This window comes from Haliaeetus albicilla, chromosome 9 (genome assembly GCF_947461875.1).
Source record: "Haliaeetus albicilla chromosome 9, bHalAlb1.1, whole genome shotgun sequence".
NCBI classification, from domain to species: Eukaryota; Metazoa; Chordata; class Aves; order Accipitriformes; family Accipitridae; genus Haliaeetus; species Haliaeetus albicilla.
Genome location: NC_091491.1, coordinates 23,653,282 through 23,670,895, shown reverse-complemented (window position 1 = coordinate 23,670,895; position 17,614 = coordinate 23,653,282). Strand labels below are relative to the sequence as shown.

At 36.5% G+C, this 17,614-nt stretch overlaps 1 protein-coding gene across 6 annotated transcripts in view; it reads right to left on the bottom strand.

Annotated features, from left to right (window-relative positions):
* ACSL3 (acyl-CoA synthetase long chain family member 3) overlaps positions 1–17,614 on the bottom strand; it is a 55,475-nt gene that overhangs the window by 13,573 nt on the left and 24,288 nt on the right. For all 6 annotated transcript variants that reach the window (XR_011326140.1, XM_069792108.1, XM_069792104.1 and 3 more), the window contains 9 exons: positions 14,024–14,201; positions 7,762–7,871; positions 6,345–6,483; positions 4,304–4,454; positions 3,572–3,695; positions 3,213–3,284; positions 2,562–2,701; positions 1,651–1,823; positions 480–554 (listed from right to left, as the gene is read on the bottom strand). Coding sequence is in view for 5 of the 6 variants with exons in the window: in XM_069792108.1 (XP_069648209.1) it covers positions 480–554; positions 1,651–1,823; positions 2,562–2,701; positions 3,213–3,284; positions 3,572–3,695; positions 4,304–4,454; positions 6,345–6,483; positions 7,762–7,871; positions 14,024–14,201 (1,162 nt within the window). In the remaining variant the exon portion in view is untranslated. The remainder of the gene's footprint in view (positions 1–479; positions 555–1,650; positions 1,824–2,561; positions 2,702–3,212; positions 3,285–3,571; positions 3,696–4,303; positions 4,455–6,344; positions 6,484–7,761; positions 7,872–14,023; positions 14,202–17,614) is intronic.

Sequence of the window (17,614 nt, the reverse complement as noted above, 5' to 3'; positions counted from 1 at the left end):
ACTATTTTAAAATAATTTCTTAACGGCAAGAGAAGGTGCCATGCATACACTTCAGCTGATGTCTCCTGAATCCAGCACCTTTAAGACACAACATACAAGACCTGCACCCCGTATTGCAAGAATACTGATCTAAATCAGAAGGATGTACAATGCTGTATACATTTACACAATATGCATATACAATTACAGTGACTGGAATAAAAGAAATAGTATAGCCAAAGAGAGTCATGATACAACTTAGTCAAAATGCCACTCGCATTGATAGCTTCTGTCTAGATATTTGTAAGTTTAAAAAGCACTGAGGAATTTATTTTACTTTTTTCTCTCCCAAGATCAAACTTTTATAGGTAAAAGTGGCATTTAATATTTAAAAAGCCAAGAAATAGTCTTCTAATTACTACTACTGAGCAAAGCCCAATAGAAAAATAGCTACATAAAAGTTCTTACACTATAATTTAATCACATACAGAAATTCTCACCTTCTTCCCAGTTCAACAACTTGATTTCACAACAGACCAAAGGTGCTCCCACTCTCCCTGTAGTGTAGTCCCAAACTAGAATTTAAAAAAGACCATTTTTCAGAAGAAAAATTTACCAAAACTGATTAGAAAAATCTTTGTTGTCATGCATCTTATTTAGTGAAAATTAACTGCTATTTATTTCTGAACTTTAATTCACAGAACAGAACTTTCAAGAAAATCAATGGATCTAACAAGGTAATGCAGATAAAATCCTTATCCTGCAAAGACAATAGATGGCTGTATTTACAGGTACCTCCAGTCTTATCAACACAGCTTTGATAATAACTTGTCCACGCGGATCACGCTTCACAAGTGGCACAAGAACTATTAATAGCGTTTGCTGGACTCTGAAATAAGCAGCAATATTTTGTAACAATTCAGGGATTCTGTATTTTGATTCACTTTCCTAAAGTCTCAGTCCCAAACACTCCTGCATCTGGACACCTTTCCAAAAGAGCATCACTGGAGACTAGATCATTTGTATTACAGTTGTTTTTTTTTCCAAGCTACCGAAGAAGCCATTTCCAAAGACCTCTTAGAATAAAAAGCACACCACAGCAGTTTGTGGATCACCAAAGAACATAATACATGTTCTACAATCCAGCATAATCTAGCAATGAACCTTAGATACTACTCATATGATTCCCAGGTAGATCACACCGTTGCCAAAAAATAGCAGCTCTGACTGTTTCTGCCACCACTGAATGTGAGTGAAATGTCAGGACTAAAAGGCAACTGAAACCATTAAGTTCTATTATATGAAATTAAACTCTGGTGCAGGCTTTTGCATTCCATTTTTTATTTTCCTAACATCTCAAAATACTCACCAAAATTAGAAATAATTTATTCCGTTCAACCAGTAAGTGCAATAATGCCAAGATCCCATTCACACTATTACAGATTTCTCCAACACAAATGAGAACATTCATTTTATATGTAGGTCACCAGCTTTAGCACAATGTGTCAAAATTAGTACTCCTACTGTTTTATACATTTATGATTACAAGTAATTCCCAGGATTCACCAGTTATGTTTGGTAGCATACACCAAATAAATATACTGTCACAGGCGATACACACACAGCGCTCAGCACAGATCACAGCACTCAGTGGGATGCACCGACACCAACCTTCCGTGATTGTTCCAGCTCCAGCTGATTCAGTTAGTCCATACCCCTGTCCTACAGGGCAACAGAAACAAATGTTCATAAACCGCTGAGTTGCTGCAGAGAGTGGAGCTCCTCCACAAAGCAGGATGCGAATTTTTCCACCTAGCAGCATTCGTACTTTCCGGAAAATAAGGCTAAAATGCAAAGATAAGAGTATGTATTTGTTGTGTAAAAACAAAACAAGAGAGTACCTAATGTTGTATCTGAACTGAAAGTTTCCACCATCTTCAAATAAACTTTTATGGCATTCAAGGAAAACTTCGAAGCAGCACATTTAAGTTTTAAAAAAACACAGGCACAAATTTCTAAGCTTGTTGCCACATTCGAATTTGAAAATGGGTTAAATGTTTTGAGAAGGTAGATTTAGTAAGACAGTAAAGTTCTGCAATTTTCCCTTCAAAAATAATTTAAATAAGCTGTATAAATTTTGCAATTATCTTATCCTTTAGTCTCACTAAAGTTGGGAGCTGGACTCAATGATCCTTATGGGTTCCTTCCAACTTGAGATATTCCGTGATTCACTTCTGTGAAAATGTGAAGTCTACAGTTATCTATAGGAACAGACTTTCCATCTTACCCAAGAATTGTATAAATCCATTATTAAAGTCCTGATGAAAATAATGCAATGAATATAAATGTCCAATCAGTTTCGAGTTATATAACACTCACTTTAATTATACCAGTAAATATTTAAAACCATCACACAAACTACTGAATTGTTGTTTCAATTTACACTTAATTACAGACTTGTTCATGTTCAAATTGTCAGCATTAAAACAAAGAAAAGCACAAAAAAAAAACCAGATACTGCTCATGTGGTAAGACTTTGATAAGCATTTTTTTGGTGCCATTAAAAATAAAATTAAAATTACCTATCGCAGAGCGGGGTAGTGTAACCTTTGGAAATCTGTTCCATTTTGTAGTTGTAGGCCAAAATAAACAGATTCCGCTGGAAACTAGTCATCTCATTCACTTTATTCATGACATTTTTGTAGATCCGATCCATAATTTCCTAGTTATGTAGAAAGATTAACTTTAACTCAAAGAAACAGAAATCCTAAATTCAGTGCAACAAAAAGGAAATATGATCTAGACATTCTAGTGTGTTTCTGATGACAACCCACTCCCAGGCTGCTTTCTCTTCCATTGCTAAGAGATAGCAAGATGTTCACAGAAACAAGGAAAGCAAACTTCTGAGCAGGAGTACTAGTTAATCCCAAACTACCTGCTGCCAACTATCTTTATTCCATTCATTTACTATGCCATTTTAATTAGTCATCTATTGTTTATCAATCTAATACCCATAGATATTTAAACTTTGAAAAATGTTGACACTCATATGATGAATGTTTACCCCCAACGCACAAATAAATACCAAAAATACTATTTTAAGCTACCTTAACCTCAAAGGTTCTAGCTTTTTTATTTAAATTATCATTGAATTAATTTTGTTGTTAAAAATTTGAATTCTGAATTACATTTTAAAAATAATTTTTAAAATTATTTATCCTTCAGTTACTTACTGGGACAGCTGCCATTAGGGTTGGCTTAAGTGTAGTAACATCACCTTTGCTTCCTTTCTTTATTTTAGAGGACTAAAGTGAAGAAAAAGTTTACTAGCAGACACATTCAAGATTTTTAACATGAGAAACAAAATGACATAGCACATCTTTCAAACAATCATTTTCATTTAAATTATATTTTAACAATTAAAACTATTCCAGAGTACCAGTCATAACCACTAACCCCCTGTTTCATGAATTGTAGAAAAGAAGATTTGTTGTAATATTTTTAAAGAAGTATTACAAAGATCTGATATGAGTTGTTTGGGTTTTTTTAATTTTTATTTTTTTAACCACAAGGGCTTACATCTACAACATACCTGGTCAGCTAATGTCTGAGGCGAAGAATAACCAATGCGGCATCCATGAGACAGACACACAAGTTCAGCACTCAGCTCCAGAACATGGGCAAGAGGCAAATAGCCAATATAGATGTCTTTCTCCCTGTAAAGAATTTTTTAAAAGAATGGTTTATGTTGTACTATAGAGTTCTCAGATGAGTCATTAAGCTAAATTTACACAGAGCTTACTGCAGAACTAGACAGAGTGGAAAAACGCCTTTGAGCTTGAGAACATATTTCAAATAATACAGGGTTTGTTTCAAAAGTTGCATTCTACATACTGTAGGTTTAAGGCATGAACAAAGTGTGATGTTTACTCATCCCAAGACAATTAACTGTGTGTTATGGTTGCAAAGGCAACTCTGTGGACAAGATTAAAAACTGCACCAAACAGAAAGAAACCACAGAATTTAACACTAACCAAAAGGAAGTACTGCTTAGGGAAGCTTTCAACCACTCTAGTACAAGGCGGCCTCACAGGCTTTTGTGTCCCGGTCTTGCCCACATACAGAAGACGAGAGAACAAACAGCACATGAAGTAGTCATGTCATTTAATGTAGTACTGGAAGATGCTCAGACATCAGTGCATAGTATGATGTGTCACAGACAAAGCAATATGAAACAGTTAATATTTTACACACTAATTCATCTAAAATTACATGCAGCTACATGACTTTTTTTATTTGCTAGTAAGTAACTGTTGGTACGTACCCCAGATTTGGAATCCTCTCAGCCATTCCAGTTATCCCAGCAATTATGTTGCAATGGGAGATCATAACTCCTTTGGGAACTCCTGTGGATCCACTTGTGTACATGATCACCGCGATATCCGAGGGCACAGGCCTGGCCTGCTGTTTGTTTCCTGTAATTTGTTTTGAAAAAAGAGAACATATAATGCACGGAGGGCCTATCAGACTGGGAGATCTGATACACTGACACATTTCAGCAGTCATTCCAATGTAACACTACATGACTATTGCTATTACATTTTGCTTTTGGTTAAAAAGACTGTGGTCAAGCTTAAGTGCCTTCACAAAGAGTAGAAACTTCTTTGTATTAGCTGAGCAATACTTTGAGTGATTGTCCTAGTTTACCACGACAACACTTTTCCTATTATGTTTCCCATATTCCTGCAGAGGAGAGAAAAATTGGCAGAACTTTGCCTTCTCCAAAATACCACTGAGCTTCAAATCCTTAGGAAGGTATGCTGCACTGGTCCCAGGCTGCCGCAGGCTCAACCCTCATTTGCAAAGCTACTTTCTCATGCACTCCCTGGCCAGGGGAAACAACACACTGCCTCATTTGCAACACCTGCAGCAAGGCACTGCTGAGCCAACATGAGGTCCAATTTCTAGAAATATTTAAAGGAAGTTCAACAGCTTTAATCGCATTAAAGTGGTTTTTAAATACTTGCACCGAGAGCAAGAAAATACAAAAACAATTGTGTTTATTCAGAGGAAAAACTGCATAATGCACAATACATGCAGGACAACATACACACTGAATGAGAAGAGTGAAAGCATATTTAATAATTTCCCACTCACTGAATCCTGTCCATCCTGCACAATGAACACCACAGAGGAAAAAACCATAAGCAGCAGCTCGTGTACTTAATATAACATTAATTGAACATGCTTGACCATAAACAATTCATTGTAGTATTCCACAATTTATGAATGGTTAACTTAACAAAGATAATGTTCCCTTATTATAGTGTATAGTACGTGATATTTAAAAGACTGAAGAAAGAAGGATTAGACACCTTTTTACATAGCACATAGTAACAAACCTCAAGGAGCTAATGAATTATAGCCATAATTTCTTCTGTCGGTGTTGTCTGAAGCAGTTTTAATAGTACGTAAAACTGGTACATCAAAAAGGGAAAACCATCTTTTAAAGAAACTGAGAGGTCATGATGTTGGGAGCAAACCTGCCATTCCCCTGAACATCAACAGCAGATGCATTAACCACCCCCCCACTCCTAAAACAAAATTCAATCCAACATTCATGTGCCTTCAGTGGTTAAAAGATTCTGAAAACACAAAGAATAAGAACAGAAAAAAGCAACTACTGAATATAATTAAATCTTAAGATACTAGGTTTAGCAGCTCTTCAGAGCCAAGAATAAAAATGTTCTGGTAATGGTTAAAATTAAAACACCTTCTGAAGTTCTGAGTTCTAATTCTAAAAATGTTACATAGATTGGAAACAGACTTCAAGAAATTTACATAGTAGATAGAACTTCATCACTTTTATTGCATTTCTGAAAGTATCAATCAGATTTAAATGGCTATTTTACATTTTGCTATTTGTGAATTTAACAAAACTTAATGGTAGCAAATTACTGATCTCTTTTGCTGTAAAACACATGACAATTCTCCCTGCATGCTCTGAATAACCTGTTTTTAATGTGTCTCATCATAAGAATGCTTTCTAAGTTTCTCTATCTTGGCCTAAACACTTATCCTAAAATTATTCTTCAGCATGTGACATTTGTTTGTGGAAAAGACAGTTTTTATTAAAAGCTTTTTACTCTGTTGAAAAACAAAACAAACAATAACCCACACCCCAAAATCCAACCACAACCAAACCAAAAACCCCACAGATTTTATTTAAAGAAGAAGCAGATGATAAAAGGTTAATCACTGGATAATTATTTTTTTTTGAGATCTGCAATTTCCCCAAGTTTACTTAACAGGGTCAAAGTAGGACAACAAATTAGATGATCCAAAAGAAAGAAGAGAGAACCTACCAGTATCTGCCTTGGCCCCCATAGCTTGCACAGAAGCCATAGTGTGAACAATGACACCCTTGGGAAACTCTGACCACGTTGTTGGTTTGCCATCAACTGTAATAATATGTCGCAGAAGTGGAACTTGAGAAACGATTTCCTGTGGAAATGAACACGTGTTCAGAAATCAAACATGAGGTTTGTGCCGACAAGAAAAAAAGAATAAAAACTATTTACTGTATACATTAAAAAAAGCATTGACATAAAATACCTGAAGATTTAAAATATCAGAGGATAAACTTGTCTAGCTCAAACAGCTGCAAAGCTTGAAACTTTCCACATTTAGATTTGCAGGACTGATTGAATTTTCCACTTACAAGTCCAAATACTTTTTCAACCATTTACTGATCTAGGTCTTATTTCAAGAAAAGAAAAGCCCACAAATAAGACTGCAACAATCAGTAGATATAATTGACTTTCCACTCTCATAGAACACAGAGAAACTGGTGACACTGAGCTCACAATAATTCTTATGTTGCTCCTTGATTACTATGCCACTTAAAATAAGATTACTATGCCACAGAAAATTATTAGTCGGGCACTACTTAACCATTTAGAACTCACATTTTGATTGAAAACATTTATCAGTGTTCTAGTGGAAGAGATGATTATCTCTAACAGAAGAAATTCATCCTCTTACTGCAAGCTAAAATAAATGTGCATTGTATACATACTGTCATTCTAGTAACTTAGAAAAAAAAAAAAGGTTTGGAAAATTCTCATTCAAAATTCAGCAATAGCGCAGTCTTCCATTAAAACAATTCCCTTATTGAAAGGTCTAGTTTCCCAAAAACACATGATGATGAAACTCATGCAGATTAGTTGTTCCACTTGTGTATTCAACCTGGGTCAGTACATCAAAAAAGTTTTTTGACTGTTCTAATGTTTAATAAGCTTTCTCCTGCACTGGAAAACAGCTGTAACTCTTCAAGCACCCATCTTGAGATTTAAGAGCCATTCTCTGCTGGGAAAACATCCAACAATAAATCAGGAGGATGATCACATTTAGCTATTCACATACAGTTTATACATTTTTCTGTTCTTCCCATTTGCTTCAACTCTTAAATTTACAGGTACTAAATCCACCCAGAAGCCATAGCAGTTTCTTGTAAAGGTGTTGTTGTCGGCAGCACTGCAGCTCTTCAATAGGGCAAATTACTCAACCTGTTCTCCAGAGTCATTGAGAAGCTTAAATCCCACTGAAGGCTAACTAACAGGGTTTTTTGTACGTGAAGACAGATACATAAATCCTATTTCTAGAAGAAGCGTCTGTCCTTTAGAAAGGCAATAAATCATTGTTCTGTACAATCAAACTAGGCCTTTTAACAATAATGAACAGAAACAATGCAAAGAGATAGACAAAGAACAGTTTTCTGACCTTCAATTTTGTTTGCATCAATTCTTTACTAGTAATGATGGTGGTCACCTCCGTTTCATTTAGCCCATGTACTATTGCTGGGCCTCCCAGAGTAGCATACAGAGTAACAACTGAAACAGAAAATAGGAAAAAAAATGGTGAATCTCTATGTTACACTTTCAAGTATAGCTTACAATAAAGGGCTGAGATTAACCTATTCTAAGTTAGGCAACACAGTAAAAATATTTGTCAACTAATATAAAGCGGTATAGTTTTGTGGTTTAGAAAATACATACTGTATGGATTTAAATACAGCATAATTTTCAGTTACTCCCAGAAGGAATAAAGAACAACCACCGTCTATGTGACTGTTTACTATTTTTCAGGGTCTAACTAGAGGTACCAAAACCACATTACTCTATGTAATTCTCTTCTAGATATACTCTCATATCTTCATGGCTTTTACCATTTTAAAAGTAGGCATTTGTTCTCAGTTTAATACACTGTTTAACAGTCCTCTTGTACACAAGAAAGAAACAGCTTTCATTTACCCAACTTCTATTTTCAGAATTCACGTGCTCTCTTACTAGCCTTTTACAACTGACTGCTAATAAGACATTATAACATTGTAACACCTGTCATCAGCAGATTAATTCTCACACTCAGTAATAAATCTGTGACTATCACATTCTCCCATCTATTTAAAACAACATAATAAAGGCTTAATCTTCACAATCATTAGACATTGAACTGACATCATGAGAATACAGAATAGCAAGGAAAGAAAATATTTAGGAAATTGACTATTAGAAACACTGTTTCCTGGATTTAAGGACACCTCATTAGTGATAAGTGTTAAACCGCAATTATTTCATATTAACAATTTTAAAATCATATTTAATTTCCTGCCATTTTTAAGAGAACTGAATGAGAAAAGACAAGAAGAGACCGGGGAAGAAAAAAGCAACTCAAAAAGGAAGAGAAGTGTTGCTCTCAAAAAAATACTAATTTCCTATTTTCCAAGCAGAATGCTGAACAGGAACATCTCAAAAAAGTTGCAAGGTCAATCAACAGAACCATTAATAATTACAAGATCAGTGCTGGAAGTTTTGTCATGTTAGGTATCTGAATTTCTTTTGTATTTTAGTCTGGATTTAGCTGAATATTTAAACAACATAATCATTAAAACAAGATACGCCATTGTATGTTAGAACTGTAGCTATACTACGTTCACTGCAGAAAAAAAAATAAATAAAAAAATCAAACTCTGTTGTATTCTAACATTTGAAGTCCAGGGAGTTACTAACCCAGTGCAGCATACTAAGGAAGAACTCAAAAGCCGTTTTCTTACACAGAAAAGTAAATAGTTGACCTTTACTTATTTTTTCCTTCTTAAAACAGTCCATCATAGTTCAGAACTGTTGCAGGGCAAATGCACATGCACTGTGTTTTCTTTAATTTGGTGGGAGCAAAGTCCAGAAGAGTCCCTCTACTAGTTCCCACGAGCTCTCTCTACTTACTGCTGTGACCCCTGTTATATAAACATCTAGCAGAAATTCAGTTTCCCCAAGCCAACAAGCACAACCAACACGACACACCGCCCGGAAAGAAAAGTATAATCTCTGAAATAACCATTTATGTAGTTAATTACTCATCTACAAATAAGTACGTCAAGGACAACTTACAGCTATATGACAAAGAGAAAGAGAGATACACCATTTATATTACGGTGTACTGATGTCATGGAGAAAAAAAAACCTGCGCAATGACTCTGATCTGTGAAATTCTCACTTCTCCACATTGACACCTAAAACTGTTTCATGCAAATCTGAAAGTTTAGGTAATTCTTCTTCTCTCCTTGTTCTCTTGACAACATACAGAGAAGGGATTATCTTTTGTGTTCATCTTTACACATGCAATTGTACAAGCAAGTCTTTGGTATCTGAACTTCTGCTAGGAATACTGCTCTAGAAGTCTGACAAAAAGAAAAATCTCAACACCACTAAATCTGCCAGCTAATATAAAAGAACAAAGCCTTGCCCTAAAGAAACAAACAGAACTTTTGCCATTTATTTCAATGTAAGTAAAATGTTATCGGCATCCAGCATACATCAAACATAAAAAGCAAAATATACCTTTAAAGGCTTCAGCCAAATCAATTCTGACAAAACCACTGCTGCTCAAGCTTCAGAAAGGCATGATTGAAAAATGAAACATAACCTTCCCTATTTATTTCATTATTTGCTTATACACTCAGATGTTTTATCTGCCCACACTGGTGAAGAGCTCTTCACAGAGATAAAAAGGAGATATTTTGGAAGAAAATCTGTTTTCATGTTAGTACTTTTTTTTCCATTTTTAAACTAGCAATCCCACTCTACCTCCTGCAAATACAAGACTTAAATAACTTCAAACAATGTAAAATTTACAATCGAGCAAGTATTTCTAATCATAAAACCACTTGTTTGTGCAAATAGTCCATAATAAAAATCACTTTCCCCATTTTAATTCTGTGGTACAAAAGGCATTCTCTCTAACATTACATATGAAGCAGACGAACCTGCTCTCCTGATTATCAGTTCTGGGCACATACCATCAGATTTTAATACATTTCACATTCGGAAAGAATGTCACAACACTACCACAGCAGTTAGCTGTTGTGAAACTTGTAAACTGAAAAATGCTAATATAAGTAATTTAGCAATGTCTTGCCACACTACTTCAACATCATCTGAATTGTATAATTCATTCAGCAAACTGACCGTGAATACTGCATGATAATATCATTATCTGCCAACACACAAATCAGCCAAGTTCACGTAAGATGACATACAGCTTAGATGCTAAATACCACGTCAGACAGTGTGCTGAAGCATGTCTCAATAAGGGAATTTAAAACATTAATCCAACAAAATCAAAACCACATGCATACCATTCTGCACACAACATCCATCCACTATCTCAGATATTTTCTTTCCTCAAATGACAAAATCTTCCTAGGATTTGTAAGTGTACTTCACTTCCAAAGAAAAAGCAATTGATACAAGCCTTTGCATTTTATTCTCAGGATAGTCACTAGGAATCTAACAGATCCCAGAAGTGATAAGAGAACTGACACAGTGTATTATGAGACATATAGTTTAAAAGCAAGAGGCATCTCATCCGAGAACAGCCTGTGCAGATGTCTGCTCTGGTAGGCAAGTCAGCAGCAGTCACTGAAGAAAGGACCAAAAAAAAAATAATCACTGAATTTAGGCTGGAAGGCACCTGGGAAGATCACCTGCACAAACCAGTTCATTACAGCAGAGTGCTCAGGGCCACAGCCAGTCCAGTTTTAAGTATCTTCAAGGATGGAGATTTCACCATTGTAGGCTCCTGTTCTGGTATTTAACCACCCTCACAATGAAGAAGTTTGTCCTAGTATCTAATCAAAAATTTTCCTGTGTTTCAACTTGTGCCTGTTGCCTCCAGTCTTATCAAAACACACCTTTGAGCAGAGTCTGGCTTCATCTTCTCTGTATGCTCCCAATAGATAGTTTTAGACAGCAACAAGATCTCAACTCACTCGTCTTAATGCTGAGCAGACCCTGCTCTACCAGCCTCTCCTCGTATGTCACGTTCTCCAACGCCTTCATCAGCATCTTGGCAGCCCTCCACTGGACTCACTCCAGCATGTCAATGTCTTTTTTTCCTACTGGGAAGCCCCAAACTGGACACAGTACTCTAGATGTGGACTCACCAGTGTCCAGGAGGAAGAGAAGGTTCACTTCCCTGGACCTACCTGCTACACTCATGCTACTACCATCCAGGATGCTGCTGGTCTTCACTGGAAGGCAGCATAGCATACTCATTGTCCATGAGGACCCCCCAGGTCATTTTCTGCAAAGCTGTTCTCTATCCAGTTGTCCCCCAGCCTATACGAGTGCATGCGGTATTCCAGCACACACACAGAGCAACTTGTAACTGCCTTCATTGAACTCCACGAGGTTCCAGACAGCCCACTTTTCCAGCTGACGGGCCCCTCCGTACATCAGCCCTGCCCTTCAGTGTACTGGCTGCTGCCCCCAGCTTGCTCCAGGCTGAGACCTCCTGTGTTTGCACTCTGTCCTATCATCCAGGCCTTCAATAAAGACATTAAACAGTATTGGACTCAATCCCCAAGGGCTGGCAACTAACTTCATCCTACTGACCACAATCCTTTCAGCCAATGGCCCAATGAATTTTCCCATCCACCTTATCATCTACTTATCCAGTCTTTATTTGAATAGTTTGGCTGTACAGGTCCTACAGGAGAATGTCAAAGGCTTTGCTGAAGTCACAGTATACAACATGCACTCTCTCCTCATCTGCAAAGCCAGTTATCACACAAGGCAAGCAGGCTGATTTTGAAATGGTATGGGCTAGGGCAGTACATCATGTAACCAACTCCACCCTTAAAACTGAGAGAACAATACAGTGTAAGGGTATACACAAAATAACCACACAGACCCGCAGTAAAGGCTTACTTAAATGAAAACTGCTACATACTCATGAATGTATGGCTTCTCAAACTGAAACAGACTCACGCTTTGAGCAGAGAGAGACCATTTAAGATACAATTTTGTTAGGCTTACTTCCAGAATCTGAAAAAAAAGCCTAATTGATATACATCTTTAGTGTAGGTAGGTAGTAAATCAGGAATTTCTGCACATCTGGCTTTTACAGCCCATCTCTTATCAAAGAAGGGTAAATGTGGCATGGGAGAGAAGAGGCCAAACCCTGTGAGGAACAGCAGCTTCCAGAGTGCCCTGTGGGAAAATGAGAAATGTCCCCCTGAGAACATCACAGAACCCAGCCAGGCTGGGCTTACAGTTAGGTGAATGACATACTAAGGAGTGATGATGAAACAGACATTTGAAAACAATTCCTATACCAAGTTGAGCTCAGCACTCAACAGGTTTCTCAGCAAAAAAAACAGGCATAGAGCTCCAGCACATATCCTTGTGCCTAGGCTCAGACTAGGTTAGGCTATACAGGAGATTTTCCACCGTGGCAGAGATGTACCTTGAACACAGTTGCTGCCCTCTACATGACTCGAGTGCAAGGGGAGCAGACCTGGCTTTGCATCTGTCTCTGCCCTGTGCTGTGAAGTGAAGCTGTGCAAGGACACCTCCAGCCAGTCTGTCCTGTTCTGCCACTCCTCAAAGGCACCTCCAACACAGCCTGCAACTGCCCAGTGTACACATCCTGCCAAGAAAGCACCTTCTCCTCCTTGAGCAGACTCAGCTCTGCCCCAGCACACTTTGTGATCTCCACAATAAAATAGCAGAAGACTAAAGGATAAGTAACTAGAAGTTACAGAATGGGACTGTCACCAGACAGAAGAGCCCGAAAACCACTTCTCTTATGGTCACTCCGTGAGAAAATGAGGAGTATCATCCAGGTCGGAGAACCTAGTCTCAGTCCACTGACCGAGTTAAGGATCCAGTTAGTGCAGGATTAAAACAGATACTATGAATGAGACTGACTTCAAATAGCTCACCAAAACTAAACACAGTCTTAAGGTTTCTGAAGTAATAACTAGGACTCAACAAGCTTGTCCTTGAGCACAACCTCAAATTAGCACTTGGGTTAAATTAGGATGTATTAAATGACATGCAATAGACTATAAGAAAGTCAAGAGGCAGAGAGAAGAAAGAAAAATATAAAAATATAAAAACTTTATCAGCCTAGCCTAAGGCTTGAGTTAAGGAATGACTTACAGTTTACTAAGCAAGTTTTTAATTTGAAAGAGCTCCCCAAAATTAGGTCAGGACTTATTCTCTTTTTTCACTTTTTAGAGATAACAATACAATAAACTCTAACCAAAATCAAAATTGAAGAACTGACAAAATATCCTGTTAAAACAAAACTTATAGGCACAGATGAAGGTTTGACGTCAGCTCCTGAAACTGAGTCAATGAATTCACATATGTGATTTTTGTTTGTTTTTAGAAACTTGGGAATCTGTACTGATTTGAGATTAAAAGAAAATAAACCTCTCACAAATTCACTGAGCAAGCTATACTTACTGAAACCATACCCCATCTGCAAACAGATACAGCTTTCTCTATTCAATAAAGCAAAACACTACAAAGTGCAGTCTCTACATTATGCAGTATTTTTTACTTGTCATTTTAGATGTTCTATATAAACTCTATATAAAGTTTTCTTAGTATTTAAAATGAAGTAAGAAAAAGGTTTATTTTCAGATTGTGTTGCAAGATCCAAAGACATAAAAATTTTAGGAAAGATGCATACTTACGCTGGTAGTTGCACATAAAGCAGGCCTGTGCTGCAATCATCCACTCAGCTCTAGTCTCACAAAAGATAGCAATGTTAGTCTTTGGTTGCTGACCCAATACTGCTAAGCCATTTCCAAAATTAACAGCTTTAATGTATACATCTTCATATGAAAGCCAGGTGTACTTGCCAAGGATGACCTAATAAGAATAATAAACTCAATTTAGAAAACGAAAATCCTTAACACATCCTACTACATCTTCATCCACATGAAGAAACTCCAGATGTTTGAAGGAATATTTACTTGAATTGTAACAGCGGTTTACTCAAGATAATGAGTAATACTCTTGCCAAAAACTACAGGGACTGTGGAAGTTCCAACACAAATACTGCAATATCTCCATGCATGTTATCACTTCAGTTTCTATTTTCACATTAGGAAAGCATTCCCACCATATTTCATAGCTTCAGAAGCCCTCTGAAAGGCTGTGGTTATCGGACCCGTATGCCTTTAGTTTTTACAAAGGTTTGTATTATTTTAAGTGAAGGGTGACAAGCACTAGCTAGTACAATATATTCTCTATATTTGCCTTCTTGGATATTTGGGCTACAAGTCTCCTACACAAATATGATATTTAGGTGTTCATTCTTATTTAAAAGAAACAAAACCAAAAAAATAGAAAAAGGAGTCCAGAAAGCAGTATATCAATGGCTCCTCCATCAAAAATTGTGAAATCCCTTTCCCTTTGTTTGTTCCGAAACAAATGTCAGGGGGAAAGAAGAGTAATCTTTTTGTCCCTTTTTTACTGTTAAACAAAGGTGGGACAGAAGACTAGACTGGAAATTACTGGCAAATCTTAGTACTGAAACGTCACGTGGAAAACATTAAGCAATCTCACTTTTCTTTTATACGGGAAAGCTGATGCACAGTAAAATTGGATTTGAATTTACAGGTCACTATCTATCATAGATTTCTACGTGCACATTTGCAGTACTGTTTTCTCACTGAGTAATAGGATATTTCTTTGAGGATATCCTAGATATTTTCATATACAGATGTAGTATAAAGATGTTTTACACTGAAAATCCAGACTCTAAATTATTATATCTTACCCTTCTAGTTATACAAGCACCTTGACAATTTTGAAACATACAATTTTTATTAGTCAAGTATTTCAGACATTTTCTTCGACTACATAGCATTAGTAATAAATGTAAGCAAACACTAAAAAAGAAAAAAGCTAGAAAAGCAAACCTCTTCCTCCCCTATTCTGTTTTCCGCATTTCATTTATTAACTTTAACTAAATTTCGAACTTGTGGACTGTAAAATCTAACAACTTTTTGGCATGTAACTACATGTCTAACGAGCCTGTATTTCCACATCCACTACTTTAATAAAATAAATTTTAAAATCTCTCTCAACCTCTAATAGAAAAATAAAATCCAATAGATTTCTTTTATCAAAACACTTCTACAAACTACTGCAGCTTACTGTTGGGTAACTGAGTTATACGCACTACAGCCTTGCTGCACATTGCTCATTAACCTACTTGTTTAGCAGGACAAACCTTTCTTAACTCAGGACAGGTATATGTGCAGCTGCTTGGAAATTTCATAAATGTTTCATGAGAAAATACCATTTAAAAAAACAAAAAACAATACTTGCCAACAATAGCAATAGTTAGCAATTTCACCAGAAAATAAACATTTCTCACACAAATAACTGCTCAGGTTTTCCCATTTTATTCACAGAAACTCAGCTTCATTGGCAAACAGGCTGTTTCAGAGCCAAAAACCTTACTGGAGAAGAAAGATCCCATTGAATTTCTCTGCTGTAACTGGTGAGAGAATCACAGCAGAATTGCTGCCCGACCACATCTGCAGCACCACAAGGCAGAGGGCTCACACCACTACCAGCGCTCACAGCTACAGCCCCCCAAGGAGAAAGACCTGGGAGTTCCTTTCGGTTTCAACACACCAAGATATTTCTGGTGTGGAAAACTTTTACTGCTTCCAAAGGGAACATTGCACCTCTTCCTGTCCATCCAAATTTCAGTAATTTGGAATTTTAATTCCAATTTGGGACATTTTTCCCCCAAACTGAGTATTTTTGGCAGACTTGGAAATACGCAACAAGCTCATCAGTTGAAAACAATTTATGAGAGTGAATCTGGCAACACCCTTTCCACCATTATACTCTACCTGCAGCATGGCCTCAACGAAACTGCTCTCAAACAATTAGGCCAAGAAATACAAGCAGATTCTTGTTACTGCTTCTGGTAAGTTTGCCAACCCATAAATGAACAGGTTTTGGTAATTTCCACCATTCACTATGCAACTCACTAAAGTTGGAATAATAAATCATTAAAGGGTCAAAAATGGATCTTTCTGAATAACACTTGTGATTCTGCTTTTTTTCCCTTTTTTAAATTCTCTTAAATAATTTATCCTCATCGCTTAAACACCTTTGATATAAAGTAGTGAAAGAAGGCCTTATTGGTCCTCCCTTTGTTAAAAGGTTAGAAAATCCACAGAAAGGAAGTATAACACTGTTAGTTATAGTTATTTTTCTATATCTAGAAATATATTTATATTTCTGAAGAACACTGACGTGTGAAAACAGATGAGAAGACCTTTTTCAATGCAGCTGTTTTGAGTTTTACTTTTCCTACTGTCTTCAATATATTTAAATTCCCATGCCCAGTGTTTCTTCTGTATTCCTACAACATATTAATATACTGCCCCATCTGTATGTCCCTTTCTTCTGCATTTCCCTATATGCTTCTTTTGCAGGACACAAAGCAGGTTATGGTTTCTCTCATCCTTCCTTATATTTAAGTGTGTCTCCAAACCCATCTCCCTTCTTGGCCCTTCCCTCAGTAACTTTCGCTAATATTTTCCAAGGTACAGTTTCTGCTGTAAACAGCTGTTAAGACTGACATTAAAGTGCCATAATCTTTTAAATGTTCACACATTTAACTTTACAACCTTCCGAACTTATTTCTGCTGATAACTACTTACACATGGAAAGAAAGTAACCATCCAAGAGTTTGCAAGAGAAGGGCCCAAGAAGTCAAGACTATTGAGAATTGATTAAACAGATACAGTGTTCGGTTTTATGTATCAGAAAAGACAGCAGCTCTGCACGTTTACTTGGAAATACTACCTTAAATAGAAAAATACTGCCCTCTAGTGCACCAACTTTTAAACGTACTTAAACTGCAAGTTATTAAAAACATTTGTTATCTATTTAATACATTGGAAAATATTATTAAATATCAGTACTGTATTAATACTTGGAAGTCCAAAGTATAGAGACTAAATACTTACCGCACAGTGAACATTTCTTTAACCTGGATTTTAGGACAACCATATTCAAATTTTTTAGTGTGAAGGTGTTATAAAATGTTCTCAAAAAAGCTGCAGGCCTATGTAGAGTCATTAAAAGACCTGACCTCAGTTACCTTTCAAGGTTTTCCTAAACACAGCTTAAAAGGCTTGAAGAACCTTGACTACAATTTGGAAACCAGTGATCACAAATTAAATACATTTTCTTGTAGAAAGTATATTAAAAATAATACAAAAGAGCTTATTTGAAATGTCCATTTTTGG